The sequence below is a fragment of the Geotrypetes seraphini genome, chromosome 3 (assembly GCF_902459505.1).
Source record: "Geotrypetes seraphini chromosome 3, aGeoSer1.1, whole genome shotgun sequence".
Classification (NCBI taxonomy): domain Eukaryota; kingdom Metazoa; phylum Chordata; class Amphibia; order Gymnophiona; family Dermophiidae; genus Geotrypetes; species Geotrypetes seraphini.
Window position 1 is genome coordinate 178,920,981 of NC_047086.1, and position 20,062 is coordinate 178,941,042.

Sequence of the window (20,062 nt, forward strand, 5' to 3'; positions counted from 1 at the left end):
GGGAGATGCACAGAGATCTATCTGAAGAGTTCCCCTACTGAGAAAAAATGTGATGAAGAAGCGAAAAATTTAGTGTCCATTTGTGAGGTTGTAGAAGACGACTCAATTTGTCCGCCAGCCAGCTCTCAGGAAGGTGTTGTGAAGGATTGCCCAATTCTAAACCTTCAGAGCTTCCTGGCAAAGAGGGAGAGATCCTGCTCCTCCCTGCTTGTTAACATAGTACATGGCAACTTGGTTGTCTGTCCGAATGAGGACTACCTGGTAATGAAGAAGATGCTGAAAAGCTTTGAGAGAATTGAAAATCGCTCTGAGTTCCAACAAATTGATGTGACACTGACGATAGAGAATGACACGGTGACGGTTTACCCGCGGCCACCGCATTTAAGCCGCGGGTCACCGCCGAAAACGGGGAAGAAAACTAGCAGTCGCTGCGGTGACGGGGACAAGGCCATTCACCGACCGCGGAAACAGTGAACAGGTTTGTCCCCGCGGGCCAATGTACCCCCTTCTAGGAACCGCTATTTACCTGTGTTTCACCGTGCTCCTCATTTGTCAGATCAACCCTTCCTGCCAATCGCAGCAGAAGGGTACCCAACCCCTCCTGCCGGTCCTCCCAATGGCCTCCCCTAAGATCGCCGGCAGGAGGGTACCCAACCCCTCCTGCTGGACCCCCCCCCCAACGAACCCTCCCACCCCGGAACCCCCTTAGTCTTACTTTCCAAGTTGGACCGGACAGCTCCTCGCTCGTCTGGCCAGCAGGCCTGCCTCTGTCCAAATGAGGCGGGCCCGCCCCTCCCCTCCCCTGCCTAACCCACAGGATCCTAGGGCCTGATTGGCCCAAGCACCTAAGGCCCCTCCTATAGCGGGAGTGGCTTTAGGTGCCTAGACCAATCAGGATCCTAGGGCCTGATTGGCCCAAGCACCTAAGGCCCCTCCTATAGCGGGAGTGGCTTTAGGTGCCTAGACCAATCAGGCCCTAGGATCCTGTGGGTTGGGCAGGGTAGGGGCGGGGCGGGCCCGCCTCATTTGGACGGAGGCAAGCCTGCTGGCCATACGTGTGAGGAGCCGTCCGGTCCAACTTGGAAAGTAAGACTAAGGGGGTTCCGGGGTGGGAGGGTTCGTTGGGGGGGGGGGTCCAGCAGGAGGGGTTGGGTACCCTCCTGCCGGCGATCTTAGGGGAGGCCATTGGGAGGACCGGCAGGAGGGGTTGGGTACCCTTCTGCTGCGATTGTCGGGAGGGCCGTTGGGGGGGTCTACAGGAGGGGTTGGGTGCCCTCCTGCCGTGATCGCTGGGGGGAGGGGAGACTTGCAGCCATAGCCGCGGTCACTATGCTAATCACGGCAGGGAGATCTTTGCCGCGATTAGGTACAGCGGCCGCGTCTAATTACCATATAGGCTAACATTGTAAGCATTTAAAGTACATGTCGTGTTTGTTTTTGCATTGCTAGCCCCAGGGGTGGTGGAAGATTAGTGATTGAAAAACTGTATGAAAAATAACTATTTTAAATTTAGTGATCAAAATGTGTCAGTTTTGAGAATTTATATTAATTAATTTTTTCTCTGCGTGTTTTGTTTTTGTATAGTTATTAACTAATATTTAACTAAGTTTTAAAGTTTTAAAGAATGTTTCCTTTATACGTAAATAAAGAAAAGTGAATGGGATTGCAGTGGCGGTGACGGGGCGGTGAATGGGGTGGCAGTGGCGGTGACGGGGCGGTGAAGAGGATGGTGAGACGGGGACGGGGCGGTGACGGGGATGGTGAGACGGGGACGGGGCGGTGACGGGGATGGTGAGACGGGGACGGGGCGGTGACGGGGACCAATTTTTTCACCGTGTCATTCTCTAACTGACGATCCATGCTGGACCAATGTCCTTGCATACGGAGACCATCGAGATGAGCCCCCCAAGCATAGGTCGAAGAATCTGTCGTGAGGACCTTCTGATGAGGGGGTGTTTGAAACAGTAAACCTCTGGAGAGATTGGAAGAGAGCATCCACCAGTGGAGAGACTGTCTCAACGAAGGAGTCACTCTCATGTGTTGAGAGAATGGGGCGAAAGCCTGAGCCCACTCAGATGCCAGGGTCCACTGAGAGATTCTGAGGTGAAGTCTGGCAAAAGGAGTCACGTGAACTGTAGAGGCCATGTGACCTAGGTGAACCATCATGTGTCTCACTGACAGTGTAGTGAGGGATGACACTTTGTGACAAAGGTGAATGAGAGCATCTGACGCTGTTAAGGAAGGAATGCTCTGAGTTGTACAGTGTCCAAGACAGCTCTAATGAACTGTAGAGTTTGAGAGGGCTGTAGCTGGGACTTGGGAAAGTTGATTTCAAACCCCAAACTTTGAAGGAACCAAATAGTCCGTTAGGTCGCTACAATAACCCCTTGAGATGTTGAATCTTTGAGCCAGTCATCCAGGTATGGGAACACCTGTAGACTATGGTTCTGCAGAGCTGCTGCTACTACAACTAGGCACTTGGTGAAAATTCTTGGAAATGATGCCAGGCCGAAGGGTAGCACTCTGTATTAGAAATGCAGATGTCCCACCCGAAATCTGAGAAACTGTCGAGAGGCAGGATGAATTGAAATGTGAGTGTAAGCCTCTTTGAGATCTAGAGAACATAACCAATTGTTCTGATCTAGAAGGGGATACAAGGATGCAGAATTTTTCTTTGACTAAAAATTTGTTGAGAGCTCTGAGATCCAAGATAGGGCGCAGATCACCGGTCTTCTTCGGAACTAGGAAGTAATGGGAGTAAAAACCCCTGCTCTGCTGTTCCAAGGGAACTTCGTCGATGGGATAGAGACAAAGCAGAGCTTGAGCTTCCTGAAGAAGAAGGGTGGTCTGCGATGAATTGGAAGGATACTCTCTTGGAGGAAGATCTGGTGGAATCTGGAGGAAACCAAGAGAGTATCCTTCCTTGAGGATAGACAGCACCCAGAGGTCTGATGTAATCATAAGAACATAAGAACATAAGAACATAAGAAGCGCCATCTCCGGATCAGACCTTCGGTCCATCAAGTCCGGCGATCCGCACACGCGGAGGCCCTGCTAGGTATACACCTGGCTTATTTTATAGCCTCTCTCAAGGAGATATGCATCTAGTTTGCTTTTGAAGCCTAGGACTGTCGATTCCGCAATAATCTCCCCTGGGAGAGTATTCCAGATGTCAACCACTCTCTGTGTGAAGCAGAACTTCCTGATATTAGTCCTGAACTTGCCCCCCCTTAGCTTCATTTCATGTCCTCTTGTCCGTGTCAAATTGGACAATGTAAATAGTTTTTTCTGCTCTATTTTGTCGATTCCTTTCAGTATTTTGAAGGTTTCGATCATATCCCCACGCAGTCTCCTTTTCTCAAGGGAGAACAATCCCAGTGTTTTAAGTCGATCCTCATATTCCAGTTTCTCCATACCCTTCACTAGTTTAGTTGCTCGTCTCTGCACCCTCTCCAGCAGTTTTATATCCTTCTTTAAGTAGGGAGACCAATGTTGGACGCAGTATTCCAAGTGGGGTCTGACCATTGCCCTATAAAGCGGCATTATAACTTTCTCCGATCTACTCGAGATTCCTTTCTTTATCATGCCCAACATTCTATTTGCCTTATTTGCCGCTGCCGCGCATTGTGCCGACGGCTTCAGGGTCCTATCTATCAGTACACCCAGATCCCTTTCTTGTTCGCTTTTTCCCAGAGTTGCACCTGACATTCTATACTCGTGTTCCTTATTCTTACTACCTAAATGCATTACTTTGCATTTCTCCACGTTGAACTTCATCTGCCATTTCTCTGCCCATTTCTCTAACTGATACAAGTCGCTCTTACAACCCTCATGCATTTGTAATTCGCTGAATGTCTAGCCTTCTTCGATGTGAACCGCATAGAAGTCGTCCGACTATGGCGGTATAGAAAAATAAAGTTATTATTACTCAATGGCCACAGATTTGGACTTGGAGGATGAGATGTATAGCATCAGCATCTATGAGACAAACCTGTTTTGTTTTTTTTATTACACAGATCTTTCTGGATCCCTGTTCGTTTGCAAAAGTTAGATAGTTCTAAGTCTAATAGATGCTGGCATTGTCATCTTGATATAGGGACACTGGATCATCTGATGTTCTATTGTCCTTTGATACCCAATTTTTGAAAGTCGATATGGGGAAATATTAATACCATACTGGATTCATCAATTCCATCAACCTACAATGTAATTATCTGTGGGACGCTATTGCATATTAAACCCCTGTTGGATCGGTATAAATGCTGGCTTTTCCTGATCATGATCGGGATAGCCATGCAAATGGTTACTCGCAATTGGAAAAATTGGGACGCCTTAGTTTTACTTTTTGGTGGGCGAATTTATGCTACAAGTATTAAAAAAATGAACGCTGACATGTTGGGACATACTAAGTTATTCAGATTACTTTGGGGTCCATTGACGTCTTTTGTTACTTCGATATAGTTGTCTCTTATCTTTATTTTTCTGTGGATTTGCACACACATCCAGGGAAGGGTGGGAGGGTGGGGGGACTCTCTTTTGGTTTTGATTTATTCCTTGATTTAATGTATGGGAAGGGAGGGGGGGTATTCTTTCTGTATTGTTATTGATTGATTAAAAGTGCTTACTCTGATTATTAATGTATGTAAAATGGTCTGCACTTTTTATTAGCCTTGAAAACTTAATAAAGATTAAACAAAAAAAAATGAAAACAAAATTGTCATTCAAAACTCTAGTTGCCATAAGATAATTTTGATACAAACATCGACCAAACTTGTCCATGGTCCTGCCCTCTCATCCAGGAGGGACAGTGGCATGAACTTTGGCAGGATTAGTCCTTTTCAGAGAACACTCCACAAGAAGAGACTGATGGGATAACTGAGATTTCTCAAAGCCCTTACAGTGGATCAGTGTAATGAGATTCCAGCTTTCCTAGTACAGCAAGAATGGAATAAGGTGTTTCAAGATTCCACTTGAAAGTTTGAGAAAGAAGTCTATTAATGGGCAATTTAAGAGACTCTGCAGGACGACGAGACATACCAATTTCTTCTAAATACTCCATAGAGTATTTGGAATCAGAGTCCAAAGTAATATTGAGGTCCTTATTCATTTGATGTAGGAAAGAAGAAAAAAAAGATATCTGCTCCAAGGAAGGTTGACCTCAAGGGGAAGAGGGTGATCTTAAGGCGCCTCGCAAGACAGAGAACAAAGGTGAGACTTCTCTGGAGTACTGATACCAGGGGTCTGAATATGCAGGTATAGATGACTCACTGAGAGAATGGACAGAATCCCTCGCAGGAGAAGAAGTATAGGTGCAAGGTTCTGGAGGTGGTGTCCTCGACTTCGGAGTTGGAGGCCTCGAAGAGTCTCGAGGCCTGAAGAAATGAGGCCTGTCTCGAGAAGAGGATCTGTGCCTCGATGGATGCCTCGAATGATGTGGAGAACTGTGCCTCAAACCAGGCAGGGCTCGCTAAGAGGAATGTCGAGGAGTCTTCGCCCTATGCCTCGGAAAGGGCGATGCCTTATGCGAGGAAGGAAGGCTGGAGACTTGAATCGATACACCAGAAGGCATTGAACTCCTTGTGTCGAGGTATCTCGAGGCACTGACAAGGACTCGGCTCCTTGAGTAATGTGCTTATGCTCCTGATGAGACACTCGCAAAGACTCGACTCCTTGCATATAGTGTGTAGAATCCTCTCGAGGCACTCCCAAGAACTCGACTCCTTGTATAGAGTGAATAGATTCAGCTCGAGGCACTGCAAAGGACTCGACTCCTTGTGATAGTGCTAAGTGCTCAGGCTGGACTGCAGAAGCAGAGTTGAGGAAGGAGTATGTTTGGCAAGCATATTACCAAACTGGCAATCCAAAATGGTCTGGATCATAGCCTCCAAATGTGACACCGAGACTTGAGGATCTGGTACATTTGGTGTGGCTAAAGTCTCTGAGGAAGAGGAGGAAGAATGATTCTTCGACTTGGAGACATGCTTCTTGGGCAGCTTGATAACTACTGTTGGTACCTGACCTGAGGGAGGCAGCGAGGCAAGCGTCTCGTCAGGAGAAGACTTAGTAGATTTGCTCGAGGATGAGGATCCGCCGAACGAGGAGGGTTTGATTAAGGTCGAGGCCGAGGCAGAAGGCGGAACCCCTGTGAGAAGCTTGACTGGATTTGAGGTTGAGACCAGCGAAAGTGGATCCATACCGCCAAAGAGTTTTTCCACCTGAACTTGATGACGTTTGAGGGCTAGAGTTTGAAGGGTAGCACAGCGGCCACATGACTCCAGATGATGGTCAGGTCCCAAACACTGAACACACCACCTATGTGGGTCAGTGAGGGAGATCACGGGCTGGCAATGGCTACACTTCTGGAAGCCTGTGACCGGCTGGGACATAAACGGAAAAATAGCCTCAGTGAGATCGAAGCTCGCAGGCTGAGACCGCGAGGCAGGCCCTGCTGCGACACCAAAGAAAAATAAAATTAAGGGGTTTTTTGGGGGGGGGGTTAAAAATGAAAACGCACAAAGAAACGCAGCAACCCTGTAAAAAATAAAACACGAGCCACGGTGAGAAGGCATGAAGTAAAACTGAGACTAGCACACAGCGTCAAAATAGGACTTCTTGGCTCCGTGGAAAACTGGGAACTGAGGAGACACGCGCCCTGCATCAGGCGGGAAGGCGCTCGCACACTTTCTAAAAGTTCTTCAAGCAAGTCTGCTTGCGAAGCTGTCCGCATCCGGGCTCCGTGGATGACATCATCCATATGTTGAGAATAGGCTGCCTGCTTGTCCTGGGATTAACAGGAGAAACTGCCTTCACAACAGTGAACAGCAAATACAACAACAAAGGTGACCAATTGGTGTTCAGTCTCTTTATTTGTAATGGACTAGACATGATCGTGTTTCGGCCCACAAGGGCCTGCCTCAGAAGTCTTGTGATAAATCACTTTGTGCAATTTTCATAAATACTTCAATATATACTGTAGTAGATTGCAGCTCTAATGAACGTCGTCTGCTGTTGTCCACGGTTAATTAACCATGGACAACAGCAGACGCCGTTCATTAGAGCTGCAGTCTACTACAGTATGTATTGAAGTGTTTATGGAAATCGCATGAAGTGATTTATCACAAGACTCCTGAGGCAGGCCCTTGTGGGCCGAAACACGATCATGTCTAGTCCATTACAAATAAAGAGACTGAACACCAATTGGTCACCTTTGTTGTTGTATTTGCTGTTCACTGTTGTGAAGGCAGTTTCTCCTGTTAATTTACCTGTTATTTACCTGTTATTTACCTTGCAGTTTCTCCTGTTATTTACTTTGACTTCCAAAAAGCCTTCGACAAGGTACCCCACGAGCGGCTACTTAAAAAGCTGTGGAACTACGGGGTGCAAGGGGATATCTACCGATGGATCAAACACTGGTTGGCAGGCAGAAAACAGAGGGTTGGAGTAAAGGGCCAATACTCAGACTGGCAATGGGTCACGAGCGGAGTTCCACAGGGGTCGGTGCTGGGACCTCTATTGTTCAATATATTTATTAACGATCTGGAGACGGGGTCAAAATGTGAGGTTATCAAATTTGCTGATGACACCAAACTCTGCAGCAGGGTTAGAAACACGGAAGACTGTGAAGCCCTGCAAAGGGACCTAACGAGACTGGAAGACTGGGCAAAAAAGTGGCAAATGAGTTTTAACGTAGAGAAATGCAAAGTCATGCATGTAGGGAAAAAGAACCCGATGTTCAGCTACAAAATGGGGGGAAACACTGCTAGGGTGAGTAACCTTGAAAGGGACCTGGGGGTGATGGTCGACACATCACTGAAACCATCGGCGCAGTGTGCGACAGCCTCAAAGAAAGCAAACAGAATGCTGGGCATCATCAAAAAGGGTATCACAACCAGGACGAAGGAAGTCATCATGCCGCTGTATCGCGCAATGGTGCACCCGCACCTGGAGTACTGTGTTCAATACTGGTCGCCGTACCTCAAGAGGGACATGGCGGTACTCGAGGGAGTGCAGAGGAGGGCGACTAAACTGATAAAAGGTATGGAAAATTTTTCATACGCTGACAGGTTAAAAATGCTGGGGCTGTTCTCCCTGGAGAAGAGGAGACTTAGAGGGGACATGATAGAAACCTTCAAAATCCTAAAGGGCAAAGAGAAAGTGAACAAGGACAGATTCTTCAAACTGTGGGGAGCCACAAGCACTAGGGGTCACTCGGAGAAGTTGAAAAGGGACAGGTTTAGAACAAATGCTAGGAAGTTCTTTTTTACCCAGAGGGTGGTGGACACATGGAACAAGCTTCCGGAGGAGGTGATAAGCCAGAACTCTGTACAGGGGTTCAAGGTAGGTTTGGATAGGTTCCTGGAGGATAAGGGGATAGAGGGGTATAGATAGAACTTGAGGTAGGTTATAGAAGTGGTCAGAAACCACTTCACAGGTCACAGACCTAATGGGCCACCGTGGGAGCGGACCACTGGGCGGGATGGACCTCTGGTCTGACCCAGTGGAGGCAACTTCTTATGTTCTTATGTCTAGTCCATTACAAATAAAGAGACTGAACACCAATTGGTCACCTTTGTTGTTGTATTTGCTTTCTAATATATGTACATGTAGTAGTAAAGAAGCCAGAAAGATTTGATACTGCAAAATGCGTTATCTGTAACATTTTAAACCTTTCTAGCATGGGTCATTTTTTATTCTAGTGCCCTCTTCAGTGTGCTATTGACCATATTGTCAAGAAAACATGACAGATATAGTACAAAATCTACACATTTTGTGCTTCTCTATTTAGCTCATGGCTGTTACATTCAGGTACAGTAGATATGGTCCTATTCCAAGCAGGGTTACAATAAAGGACGTCAATTTGTTATAACATAAATCTTTATTTATACACTGCGAAAGCCTTTCGGCTCAAGGCAGTTTACAGGAAAAGTGGCTGAAGAGAGTCGGCGAACTACAATGGAGAAAGAACTGAAAATTGTATAGATTGCAAAGAGGAAGGTTAAGCAGGCTTTTATAAGAAGGGAGGTAAATAAATAGGTAGGAACGTTTATAGTCTTAAAGCAATAACATGGAATAGAGAGTCAGTGTGTTGGGAGTCTTTTCATGGAAAACTTTTGTTATATGATCACTATTAATTTTTTATACATAAGGCTCATATATACATCATGCTGAGCAAAGTCAAGATACTTAAAATATATTTGGATTTCAGTGCTAGAAGGTCCTTTTAGCAAAAGTGTGAACAATAATAGGTACTCTGTTTTCCAAACTTTACCTCCATCCTCTCCGAAGGACATACAAAAGTGATGGAAACGGTAGGATCATGGCCATTGCAGAATGAAGGCCTATCCTTATCATATTTCTTCTCATAATAAAGAAGCAGCCTAGAATGGAACAAATGAAAGGTATTATCTCAAGAGCAAGTACCAGAATAAAGGGTTAAGCCCTCCCTCTCCCAAGAGATTGTTTTCAAATGTTTATTCTCTCATCTTAATTCTGTATCAGTCTTCAACTGTACTGTTTACTTTTAGACATATATTATGTTAACAAACTATAAGAACTCCTGTATTTTATTTTAGTATTTATATACCACTTATGGCCTAAGTGGTTTACATTCAAGTACTTAAGAATTTTTTCAAGTTTTATTAAAATTTGATATACCGCCTAAAAAATTGTCCTGGCAGGCTCACACTCTATCTAATGTACCCGGGGCAATGGGGGGATTAAGTGACTTGCCTAGGATCACAAGGAGCAGAATGGGATTTGAACTCACAACCGAGACTGTAGCTCCAACCACTGCACCACACACTCCTCAGTACTTAATATAATTAACATATAGCCCTCAGATTAAGAAGGCTTTCCTTATAAGTTGAAAATTGTGCCAATGTTGTGCCTTGCACCACACATCTGAGGAGAATCAAGTATCCCTACGGAGTACTTGCCAAAAATATCTGGACAATTCAAGAATTTATTTATTTATTTTTTTTTTATTTAATCTGAGTTATGCCCTGCTTTTCATTTCTTCCTACTTGGGTGAATTGTAGAAATAAACCCAAAGGTGAAGTTTGGATGGTGTGGGGCTCATCCGGTCCCTTATCTGCAGGGCACGGTTAATGGGCAGACACAACTAAAATAGCAAAATTATCTGGGTATTGGCCTGAGACAAACATTCTGTTAAATCAAGAGCTGCTTTCTATATCTAAGAAGCAGAAACAATGTTCCAGCAACAGAACATGTAATTGGGGAGAGTGTGGCGCAGTGGTTAAAGCTACAGCCTCAGCACCCTGAGGTGGTGGGTTCAAACCCACACTGCTCCTTGTGACCCTGGGCAAGTCATTTAATCCCATTGCCCTTGGTACATTAGATAGATTGTGAGCCCGCCGGGACAGACAGGGAAAAGTGCTTCAGTACCTGAATAAAGTCATGTAAACTGTTCTGAGCTCCCCTGGGAGAACAGCATAGAAAATTGAATAAATAAATAAGCTGAACACATGCAAAGATGAAGACTTCTGGTAGGAAGTAGACTAATGATACCATTACTTGGTAGAGCGTGTCCAGTAAAACCACAAAAAAATGGTAAAAATACCACATTAGAAGTGTTGTGGGTTTGTTTGGTTTTTTTTTAAAATGAAATGCCATCCTGAAAGTTTTGTATTGCAGCACTGAAGCAATTCTCACTCCTAACACAACAGAGCCAGACTAAACTCTTAATACCACACTAAACCATGAAACAACAGAAGAGCAGCTAGAGTTCTTCAGTTTGGAAAAGAGACAACTCTAGGGAGATATGAGAGTCTATAAAATACTGAGTGCAGTGGAACGGGTTGATGTGAATCGTTTGTTTACTCTTTCCCAAAATACTAGGACTAGGGGGCATGCGATAAAGCTACTGAGTAGTAAATTTAAAACAAACCATAGAAAATATTTCTTCACTCAATGTGTAAATGAACTCTGGAATTTGTTGCTAGAGAATATGGTAAAAAGCAGTTAGTTTAGCATGGTTTAAAAAAGGGTTGGACAATTTCCTGTTTTACTCCTTGGGATCTTTCCAGGTATTTACATCCTGGTTTGGCCTCTTGATGGACCTTCAGTTTGTCCCAGTCTAGTATCTCTTATGTTCTTATGACAAAGTCTCTCTCTTGGTAATGGTTATTGCTGGAGCCATCTCTCCTTGTAACATTGATGACTCTTGTCTTATAAGGGTGCCTCCTCCTGGAGACTCCGTTTCAACTTAATTAAACCTAGGTGTTCAGGACTTCTGGCCTCAGTGCTCCAGTCCATCTCTTACTCATTCGATTATAGGTAGTCCTGTCTTCACTGAAATTGGCTGGCTGCCAGTTCCAGGCTTTGCTTGGAATAAGGTCCTGCAGATAGCTGGTAGTTGCTGCTCTGGAGGTAGCTGCATATTCTGAATTGCAGAAAAAACTCCCTGAACTCAGTTTTCACACCATGTTGTTGCTCAGATTTGCAATTTCTGATTCAAAAGATGGCATGGCTTCACTGGGGCCTGGTATCTGATGCTGTGTGCCAACTGTCTCTGGCTTAGGCTCAACTGAAGCTGGACTAAACAATGACAACACCCAATTATTGCACGATCTCACAGAAGAGGTGCAACAGCATATCTGCCATATCTCCTCCCTCTATCTGTTCCCTCTAAAGCAGGGATCTCAAAGTCCCTCCTTGAGGGCCGTAATCCAGTCGGGTTTTCAGGATTTCCCCAATGAATATGCACTGAAAGGAGTGCATGCACATAGATCTCATGTATATTCATTGGGGAAATTCTGAAAACTCGACTGGATTGCGGCCTTCAAGGAGCGACTTTGAGACCCCTGCTCTAAAGGCAGTCAAGTGAAAGTGCACTGGTGGATGAATAACAGCTGGGATCCTTTGTATAGGACTCTCCAAAAATAAGGAGCTAATCAGTAATTACATGTGTTAAAAAATCTACTTCATGAATCTACTCCACAAGTTTAGTTGATGGAGGTTTGAACCGTAGTGTTAAAGATTTAGTTGCTGATTTGTTTTTCATTTAGGTTTAAGTTTAAATTTTTTTGTTCACAGTGCCTCCTTCCTGATGACGTGAAACTCGAGTCGAAGGGAGGCTATGGGAGTTTTAAACACGGGGGTTCTTAATAGAGCTTGAAATCTGTTACAAGCGCTGGAGTCAATACTGTGCTACCTTCCTCATATTTATTTGAAAATAAGTGATTTTTCTATTTTCTTCCTTGGTTACAAATGTTTAGTATGGAAGGTTAAGGGACTGATAGTGCTATGATGGTCCCTGTTTACAACCGGCGCTTGTACTTTTAATAGTACTTTTTGCACAGATCGGTTAATGACTGAGCACTTTACATATATTAATTAATATTTATTGCTTTTACATAGCATTTTGTGCGCCTGATATATATATATATATATATATTGTTTTTTTCAACTTGTGGAATATATTCATGAAATCCTTTGTATAGGATCTGTTTCAATCTGCATCTCATTTTCTGGGTATATTTGCTTGCAGAAGCTAATGTCTACCTATCAGTGCATGCAGCCTCAGTGTATGCTATCTGTTTGAGTTATATCAGTCAAGATGGAATCCATACAATGGGTTTCTCTATATAAAGGTGTTTGTCTCGTTCTCTAAGCTCACTTAGGTTAATGAATTAACAGTAATGATACTAGGACTTCAGTTGCATTAACTAGTTTTCTGTGATTGGCCCAGAGAGGCCTTAGGTGCCTTGGCCAATCACACTTAGGCCCCTCCCCAACATACCCCAGGATGCACCAGGAAGGGAAAAATCCACCATTTTGAAGAGGCAGGCCTAACGGTCAGAGGGAGTGGGCATATCTCCAGCTGGCCTTTGTGTTAAAGGTATTGGGGGAGGGAGTGGGTATCCCTCCTGCTGCCAGGGGTGTCAAGTGTTGTGTTGGGTTATCAGGAGGTGGGCAGAAGGGAGTGGGCATCCCTCCTGCCGATCTTCGATTCAGGGGTCTTTTTTAAAAAAAATTTTTATTTGCAGGATGTATTCTGCGCATATGCCAATCACTACCACCAGTGATTCATTCCACGTAAATTTAGCGAACCTCCGCAAACCTCATTTGCATGCGGGTTTTTAGAGAATGACTTGTCTTTTTCAAATCGTAACATTTATGGACGTGATAGCAGCCCATAAGATTTTAGGATGAATGTTGGAGACTAAGAGCCAGGTTCTCAATCTGCTGGTAAGCAAACATAATCCAAGTGTCAGTGTCTGGACTGGCCTAGAGGGCTGAAAAGGAAACCTAAAATTATGGTATGCCTATTATGAACAAGCTGAAAGCTATAAAACAAGGGATTGTTGGCTACATTTGAAAAACTGTGGAAACCCTTTGTGGAGTAGTATAATTGTAGCTGATTAGAAAAGGTACAAATCTCGTGTAGAAAGCTTTCATGTTCCTTAGGATTTACTTAGTGTTTCATGACTTTTTTTTATGTTGTCAGATTTTGAATCGCTTACTGAACATATAGTAAAGAGGATTATTTGTTTACTAACATTGAAAATATTTTTACTTGTTTGTTCACTTTGAAAATCGCTAAAAAATTTAAAATGGGAGAGGGGAGAAATAAATGGATTATCAGATGCAAAGTGTATGTTGGAAAGACAATATATAGCCTGATTCAGACTACATACAAGGAGTAAGCCAGGAGTCTCTTCGCTATAAGCCATCAGTTAAGTAAAGCATCAACACGTAACAAAATTTTTATTTTTACACCGTTTCTCGGAATAGCTGAAAATAAAATACAAGTTATATATTTAATTTTTTTAAACCTCAGAACAACCCAAAACTAATCAATCACAAAATACAAATACTCTGAATAAGTTAGACCCAATACTACACACCTGTCCTGGTTGATCATTTTCAACCTCTCTTTTGGTTGTCCAAGATCAAAGCTCTGTCCTTGCTTCACCACACAGGCAGCGCTGCCCTGTGGACAATTTGATGTCTCGCTCTCTTTACCATCTGTTAAGAGACAAAAAAAAAGTATGGATTCCGTGAAAATGTTTTTCTGACTTACTGGAGATGGCATTCTGACAAGACCTTGTATTATAGTAGCCTTGACATTACATATTCAACTTGAATATACAAACTCCAATTCCTTTTCCAGTGTCTTTAATTTCAGCCAACATCTTCATTTTACTTGGCCACAATTTCAGCATCTTGAAGTCCAGCTAATGCATAAAAATATAAAAATAGCCTACTAAGTCAGACCAATGATCCATTTAGTCCAGTATCCTGTCTTCACGGTGGCCAATCCAGGTCACAAATACAAGGCCATAACCCAAACAGTAGCAACATTCCGATGCACAGCAAGCAGTGGCTTTCCCCCATGTGTCTCAACAGCAGACTATGGACTTTTCTTCCAGGAACTTGTCCAAACCTTATTTAAAATCAGCTATATTAACTGCTCATAAAGCATCCTCTGGCAATGTGTTCTAGAGCTTAACTATTCTCTAAGTGAAAAAATTTTTCCTCTTATGGATTTTAAAAAGTATTTTCCTGTAACTTCATCAAGTGTCCCCTAGCCTTTGCAATTTTTGAAGGAGAAAAAAACCCAAAATACAATCCACTTGTACCCATTCTATACCGTTCAGAATTATGTAGACTTCAATCATATCTCCCCCCTCAGCCATCTCTTTTTCAAGCTGAAGAGCCCTAACCTTTTTAGTCTTTCCTCTCATGAGTGGAATTCCATCCCTTTGTCCAGCTCTATTCTATTCTAAAATTCACAGATTGTCCAGCTTTATTCCTTGGGTTGTATACAAGAGATCTATACTACATACTTAAGACTCATATTTTCCTTTTATCTATTACTTATGTAATAAGTTGTACCCTCACTTCTTGCATTCTATAATTCGCTGATTGTCCAACCTTCTTCGATGTGGACCGCCTAGAAGTCATTCGACTGTGGCGGTATAGAAGAATAAAGTTATTATTATTATTTTATCATCTTAGTAACTCTTCTTTGAACCTTCTCTAGGTCTGCATATCTTTCTAGAGATAAGGCAACCAGAATTAAATGCAACATTCATAACATTCTTAGTCTTGTTTACCATCCCTTTTCTAAAAATTCTTAGCTTCTTGGACACCGCCCCACTTTGGGCAGAAGGTTTCAGTGTACTGTCTACAATGACACTCGAATCTTTTTCTTGGGAGCTGACCCCCAAGGTGAACCCCAGCATCTAGTAAATATGATTTGGGTTATTCTTTCCAATATGCATCACTTTGCATTTGTCCACATTACATTTCATCTGCCATATGGATACCCAGGTCTTCCAATTTCCTAAGGTCTGCCTGCAATTTTTCAGAGTCTGAATATGTTTTAATAACTTTGAATAGTTCTGCGTTATCTTCAAATTTAATCACCTCACTCATCGTTCCAATTTCCAGATCATTTATAAATAAGTTAAATAGCACGGGTCCCAATACAGATTCCTGCGGCACTCCAATATTGGTATCTTCCTCCACTGAGAAAAACAGCAACCTAAACATCTCCAATATTACCCCAAAACACATTTATTCCCTCATTCTACTAAGGGTATTTAAAGTTATATGAACACCTATTTATATATAACAATAGAACATTCACATATGTGCCAGTGTGTACATACAAGTTTAAGCTGTAATTACATCAGCATGTAAATGCAAGGGGGGTGTTCACAGGAGAATGGTATGGGTGGGACAGACAGGGCAACGTTTATGTAAGTAACTTACAGAATACTGTAGTTACACACTAAAGTGCCACATTTAGGTGCTAACATTTACGCTAGCCATAAACCTGGCTTAAGTGGGCATGCCTAAATGTAGACGCGTTGTTGCCAATTTACATTAATATTCTATAAATGAAATTACACACATAATTGCCATTATTGCCCTTTTAAAATAAACTTGCCCATTTATACTTTCACGTGTAATTTTACAGACCGTTTTACTAAGTCTACTCATCCCCTCCTCAACATATAATGGTGAGAAGCCTTAGTAGATCAGGCCCTTACCATGAGATCTCGGTTGAAGCTATTTTCTGAATTACAACAATATATATAGAAGGCAATTTTCAAAGCCACGTAGGTAAGTGCAAAAGTCCATGAGTAATTTAGCCTGTACAATTTGCTCTCGTTTTCAAAAAATGTATGCACCTCTTTTTCTAGACCATATTAAAAAAAAAAAAAAATACCTGTTTTTTCTGTAGGTACTTTATGTGGAAAGCAACAATTTTAGAAAATAAAAGTATATTTGGCTTGTGGCATTCCCTGTTGTACCCCAACCCTGGCAAAATGCTTCCACTGAACATGGGTAAAAACCTGCACAACAAAGAATGCCTTATTTTAAAACTTCAATGCATTTTTAGATTTGTTAGGAAATGCTTTGATCCTGTAAATGCCAAGTCCCTGAAATCCATAAAATGTTCTTACTACTGACAGTTGGAAACTGGAAAGCAGTCTTTTTCCCAAAAAATACAACCACGTTACCCTGCTTCTTCAAGAGTCACATTGGCTACAAGTCTCTCACAGAACAACTTATAAGATCCTCCTTCTTGTCTTCAAAATTAAGACCTCCAACCTGCCTGCCTTCTTAGACAAATATCTCATTCCACATACCCCTGCTAGGATCCTTAGATCCACTAATCAGAATTTACTGACAGTACCCTCAATCAAGGACCTATATTATACTAGAAACACCATTTTTTCCGCAATCGCGCCTTCCCTTTGGAATGCAATGCCACCACACCTCTGCAGTGAAAATTCACTAAATAAGTTTAAAACAAACCTTAAAACATTTCTATTCAAAGACGCTTATCAAAATTGGAATTAAGAACCCAATAAAGGGAAAATAAAAACTAATAAATAAACGCTTTAAGGAAGCGACATCCACTTTCTCCTCTTGTTTTATCCTCTCCCTCTTCCCTTTATTTTTATTTACACAATGTAATTAAATCTCCCTCCTCCCCCTGCGCCTCTCGTCTCTAACCCTTCTTAATTTTGTCTTTGTCCTGGCCTCAATCCCCCCTATTTTTATTTCAATTTATTTTTTTAAGCTATTTTAAATATTTTAATTTTTATTATTGTAAACCAACCAGATACTTGTGATGGTCAGTATATCAAGCTATAAATAAACTTGAAACCTTTCCAAACTGTACCTGCTGAGATGCCCATTTCTTCAGCTATTCTAAAATGCTTTCTTTTTAAAGATGCTTTTGAATTCTAACTCGGATATACCTCCGCAATGTTAAACATTAATCTGCTCTTTCCACATTTAGGTCTTTTTCCCTCACCTTTCATGCTGCTCTTATATGTTTCTTTACTATACAAATTATATAGTGTTCTAGTTTGTAATTGAAGTCTATGTCTTTTGTCATGTTTTATATGATTACTTGTTTCCCCCTCATTTTAATTGTAAATCGCTTAGAATTTTATGTAAAGCGATCAATCAAATTTTAATAAACTTGTAGTAGCTTCAAGTTTCTGGAGGAAAAGTCTATAGACTGCTATTGAGACAGAAATGGGAGAAGCCACTGCTTGCACTGGGTTCGGCAGTATGGAATGCTACTACTATTTATGGTTTGTTTATTTATAATCCACCTTTTACAAGGCAAAGTACAACAACACACACATAATAGTACTTCACAAACAGTTCAGACATCTTAAAAAAAAAAAAAAGGTTTCTTCCAGGTACTTGTGACCTGGATTGGCCACTGTTGGAAGCAGGATACTAGGCTAGATAGACCATTTGCTTGACCCAGTCTGGCTATTCTTATGTGCTTCTATTTAGGTACAGTGGATAGAACAGCCTACACAAACCTATTTTAAGATCATTTATAGTCCCATAGATCTGAAATTTTCAATGAATTCCAATAAAATGTATAATTTTACCTTAGACTTATCACTCTTACTTTCTATTTAACACTTATTATTCTATGTTTCACCTCCACTTATATCCTTTGCCATCTATTAAGATGTTTCAATGCATATTGTGTTGACACTGTAAGCAGCATACTAGGCCAAAATGAGCATTATTTGAATGTTTACTGCTGCTGCTTTTTTGGTATTTAAACATACACATATGAAACAGCTTGGTCACATGTTCTAGCTACTCTACATCTACAACATTAAATGAAGACTCTCTCTATATAAATAACGCCTTTACTTTGTTCTCCATAGTTCAACTAGCAGAGTATGATTTATGGCCTTGCAAAAAAGGTCCACTCAACAAAAAAGAAGGGGGAACACTCACAATAAGTAATATACCTTTTAAACTAACAGGCTCAGAACCGTGATGGTGTAGAAATCACAAACAGGGACAAGCCCTCAAATATGTTATTGTCGAGTTGATCATCCCTTTGGGGCACTTTCTGATTGGATTTTTCATTACCCAGTAGCGCGTTAGGGGACTTGTAAAAAAAGGTGATAGAATTTTATGCCCCACAATTATATGACTATTTTTACAGTCAAATTCAAAGAAGATCTGAGTCTTGAGAGCACAGAATCCTTGCAAGCTGCTACAGGCTGAAGAAAACTTCAGGTACAACAGCAGCTAACCAGTCAGGTACAACAAATAGCTAATCAAACAGTTTGAAATTATCTGCCATATTTCTTTAAACCTAGTGTGCTAAATAAGAGTAACAAATGGGAGATGCAACATGATTTTTGTCAAGAGGCAGGGAGCAATGTCCTACAGGGCCTTTAAAAAGAAAGCATGCAAATCCAGGTACACATTACAATAATTCATAGGAAATCTACTCTGTAAAGCCACAGGACAAGGCAGCCACGTCATTAGACAATACTCCATTACCAGGGAAACAAATCGTATTATATTTTTCCCATATATAATATTCTTCTCCAGCAAAAGATAAGATAACTAAATATCAAATTCTGAGTACCACATTACTCTGAAAACAAATACAGTGGAACCTTGGTTTGTCAGCATAATTTGTTCCAGAAGCATGCTCGTAAACCAAAGTGCTCGTATATCAAAGCTATTTTCCCCATAGGAGTTAATGGAAACACGGGCAATTTGTTCCACATCCCAAAAAGACCCCACCCCCCCTCCGGGAATTGGCTTCACCCACCCCACCCCCGAGAATCAGCATTACCTGTTCATCCGCCCAAACCCTTACTGCGATCAGGCACCGGCACACAGCACCAACCTACAGGACATGCTGGTGCCAAAAGAGCCTGCCGCCAGCTGGTGATCTCTACTGGGCCTTGAGCATCTGCATATGCTCAAAGCCTTCTGGCTCCCACTCTCTCTAGTAAGGGTTTGGGCGGGCGGATGGGCAATGCCGGTTTTCGGGGGTGGGGGCTCGCATATCGCTTTACTCGCAAACTGAGGTTTGACTGTACAAATTGGCTACCAAATGCCAGGCTGTAATAAACACATACCTAAAACCATAAACCATACCATACCATACCTAAAACCCTGCATGATTTCAGAACTTAGTTTCATATAGCAAGACTTGTGTATAGAAGCCAGTATCTAATACAGATGTTTTACCATTAAGAAGGTGCCCTTATATGTAATGTGTAGCATATCCAGATCTCCTCTCTGGGGCCTGTACTTGTATCCAGAATCATGTTACTACTATTACTATTTATTATTTCTATAGTGCTGAAAGGTGTACACATTGCTGTACATTTTAACATACAATAGACAGTCCCTGCTCAGAAGAGCTTACAATCTAATTTAGACAGGACATTTCAGGGTTGGGGAGGTTATAGTGGATATAGGTATCCGACAGCAGCAGGGTTGGGGAGATTATAGTGGGTATATGTATCTGACAGCAGTGAGGGGGAGTTAAGAATGGAAAGCAGTTTCAAAAAAGTGGGCCATTAGCTTGGATTTGAACACTGCCAGGGATGTAGCACGATGTATTGATTCAGGCAACCTGTTCCAGGTATACGGTGCAGCAAGAAAGGGACAGAGACTGGAGTTGGCAGTGGAAGAGAAGGGTACAGATAAGAGGGGCTTGCCCAATGAGCGTAGATCACAGGGGGGGGAAGCATAGGGGAAAATAAGTGAGGAGAGATATCGGGGGGGG

The 20,062-nt window shown here is 42.3% G+C and overlaps 1 protein-coding gene across 1 annotated transcript in view; it reads right to left on the minus strand.

The window, feature by feature from the left end:
* IGF2R (insulin like growth factor 2 receptor) overlaps window positions 1-20,062 on the minus strand; it is a 358,657-nt gene that overhangs the window by 296,965 nt on the left and 41,630 nt on the right. Inside the window, exons 6-7 of the mRNA XM_033935794.1 lie at window positions 13,869-13,989; window positions 9,269-9,377 (exon numbers count right to left, since the gene is read on the minus strand). Of these exons, the coding sequence (XP_033791685.1) occupies window positions 9,269-9,377; window positions 13,869-13,989 (230 nt within the window). The remainder of the gene's footprint in view (window positions 1-9,268; window positions 9,378-13,868; window positions 13,990-20,062) is intronic.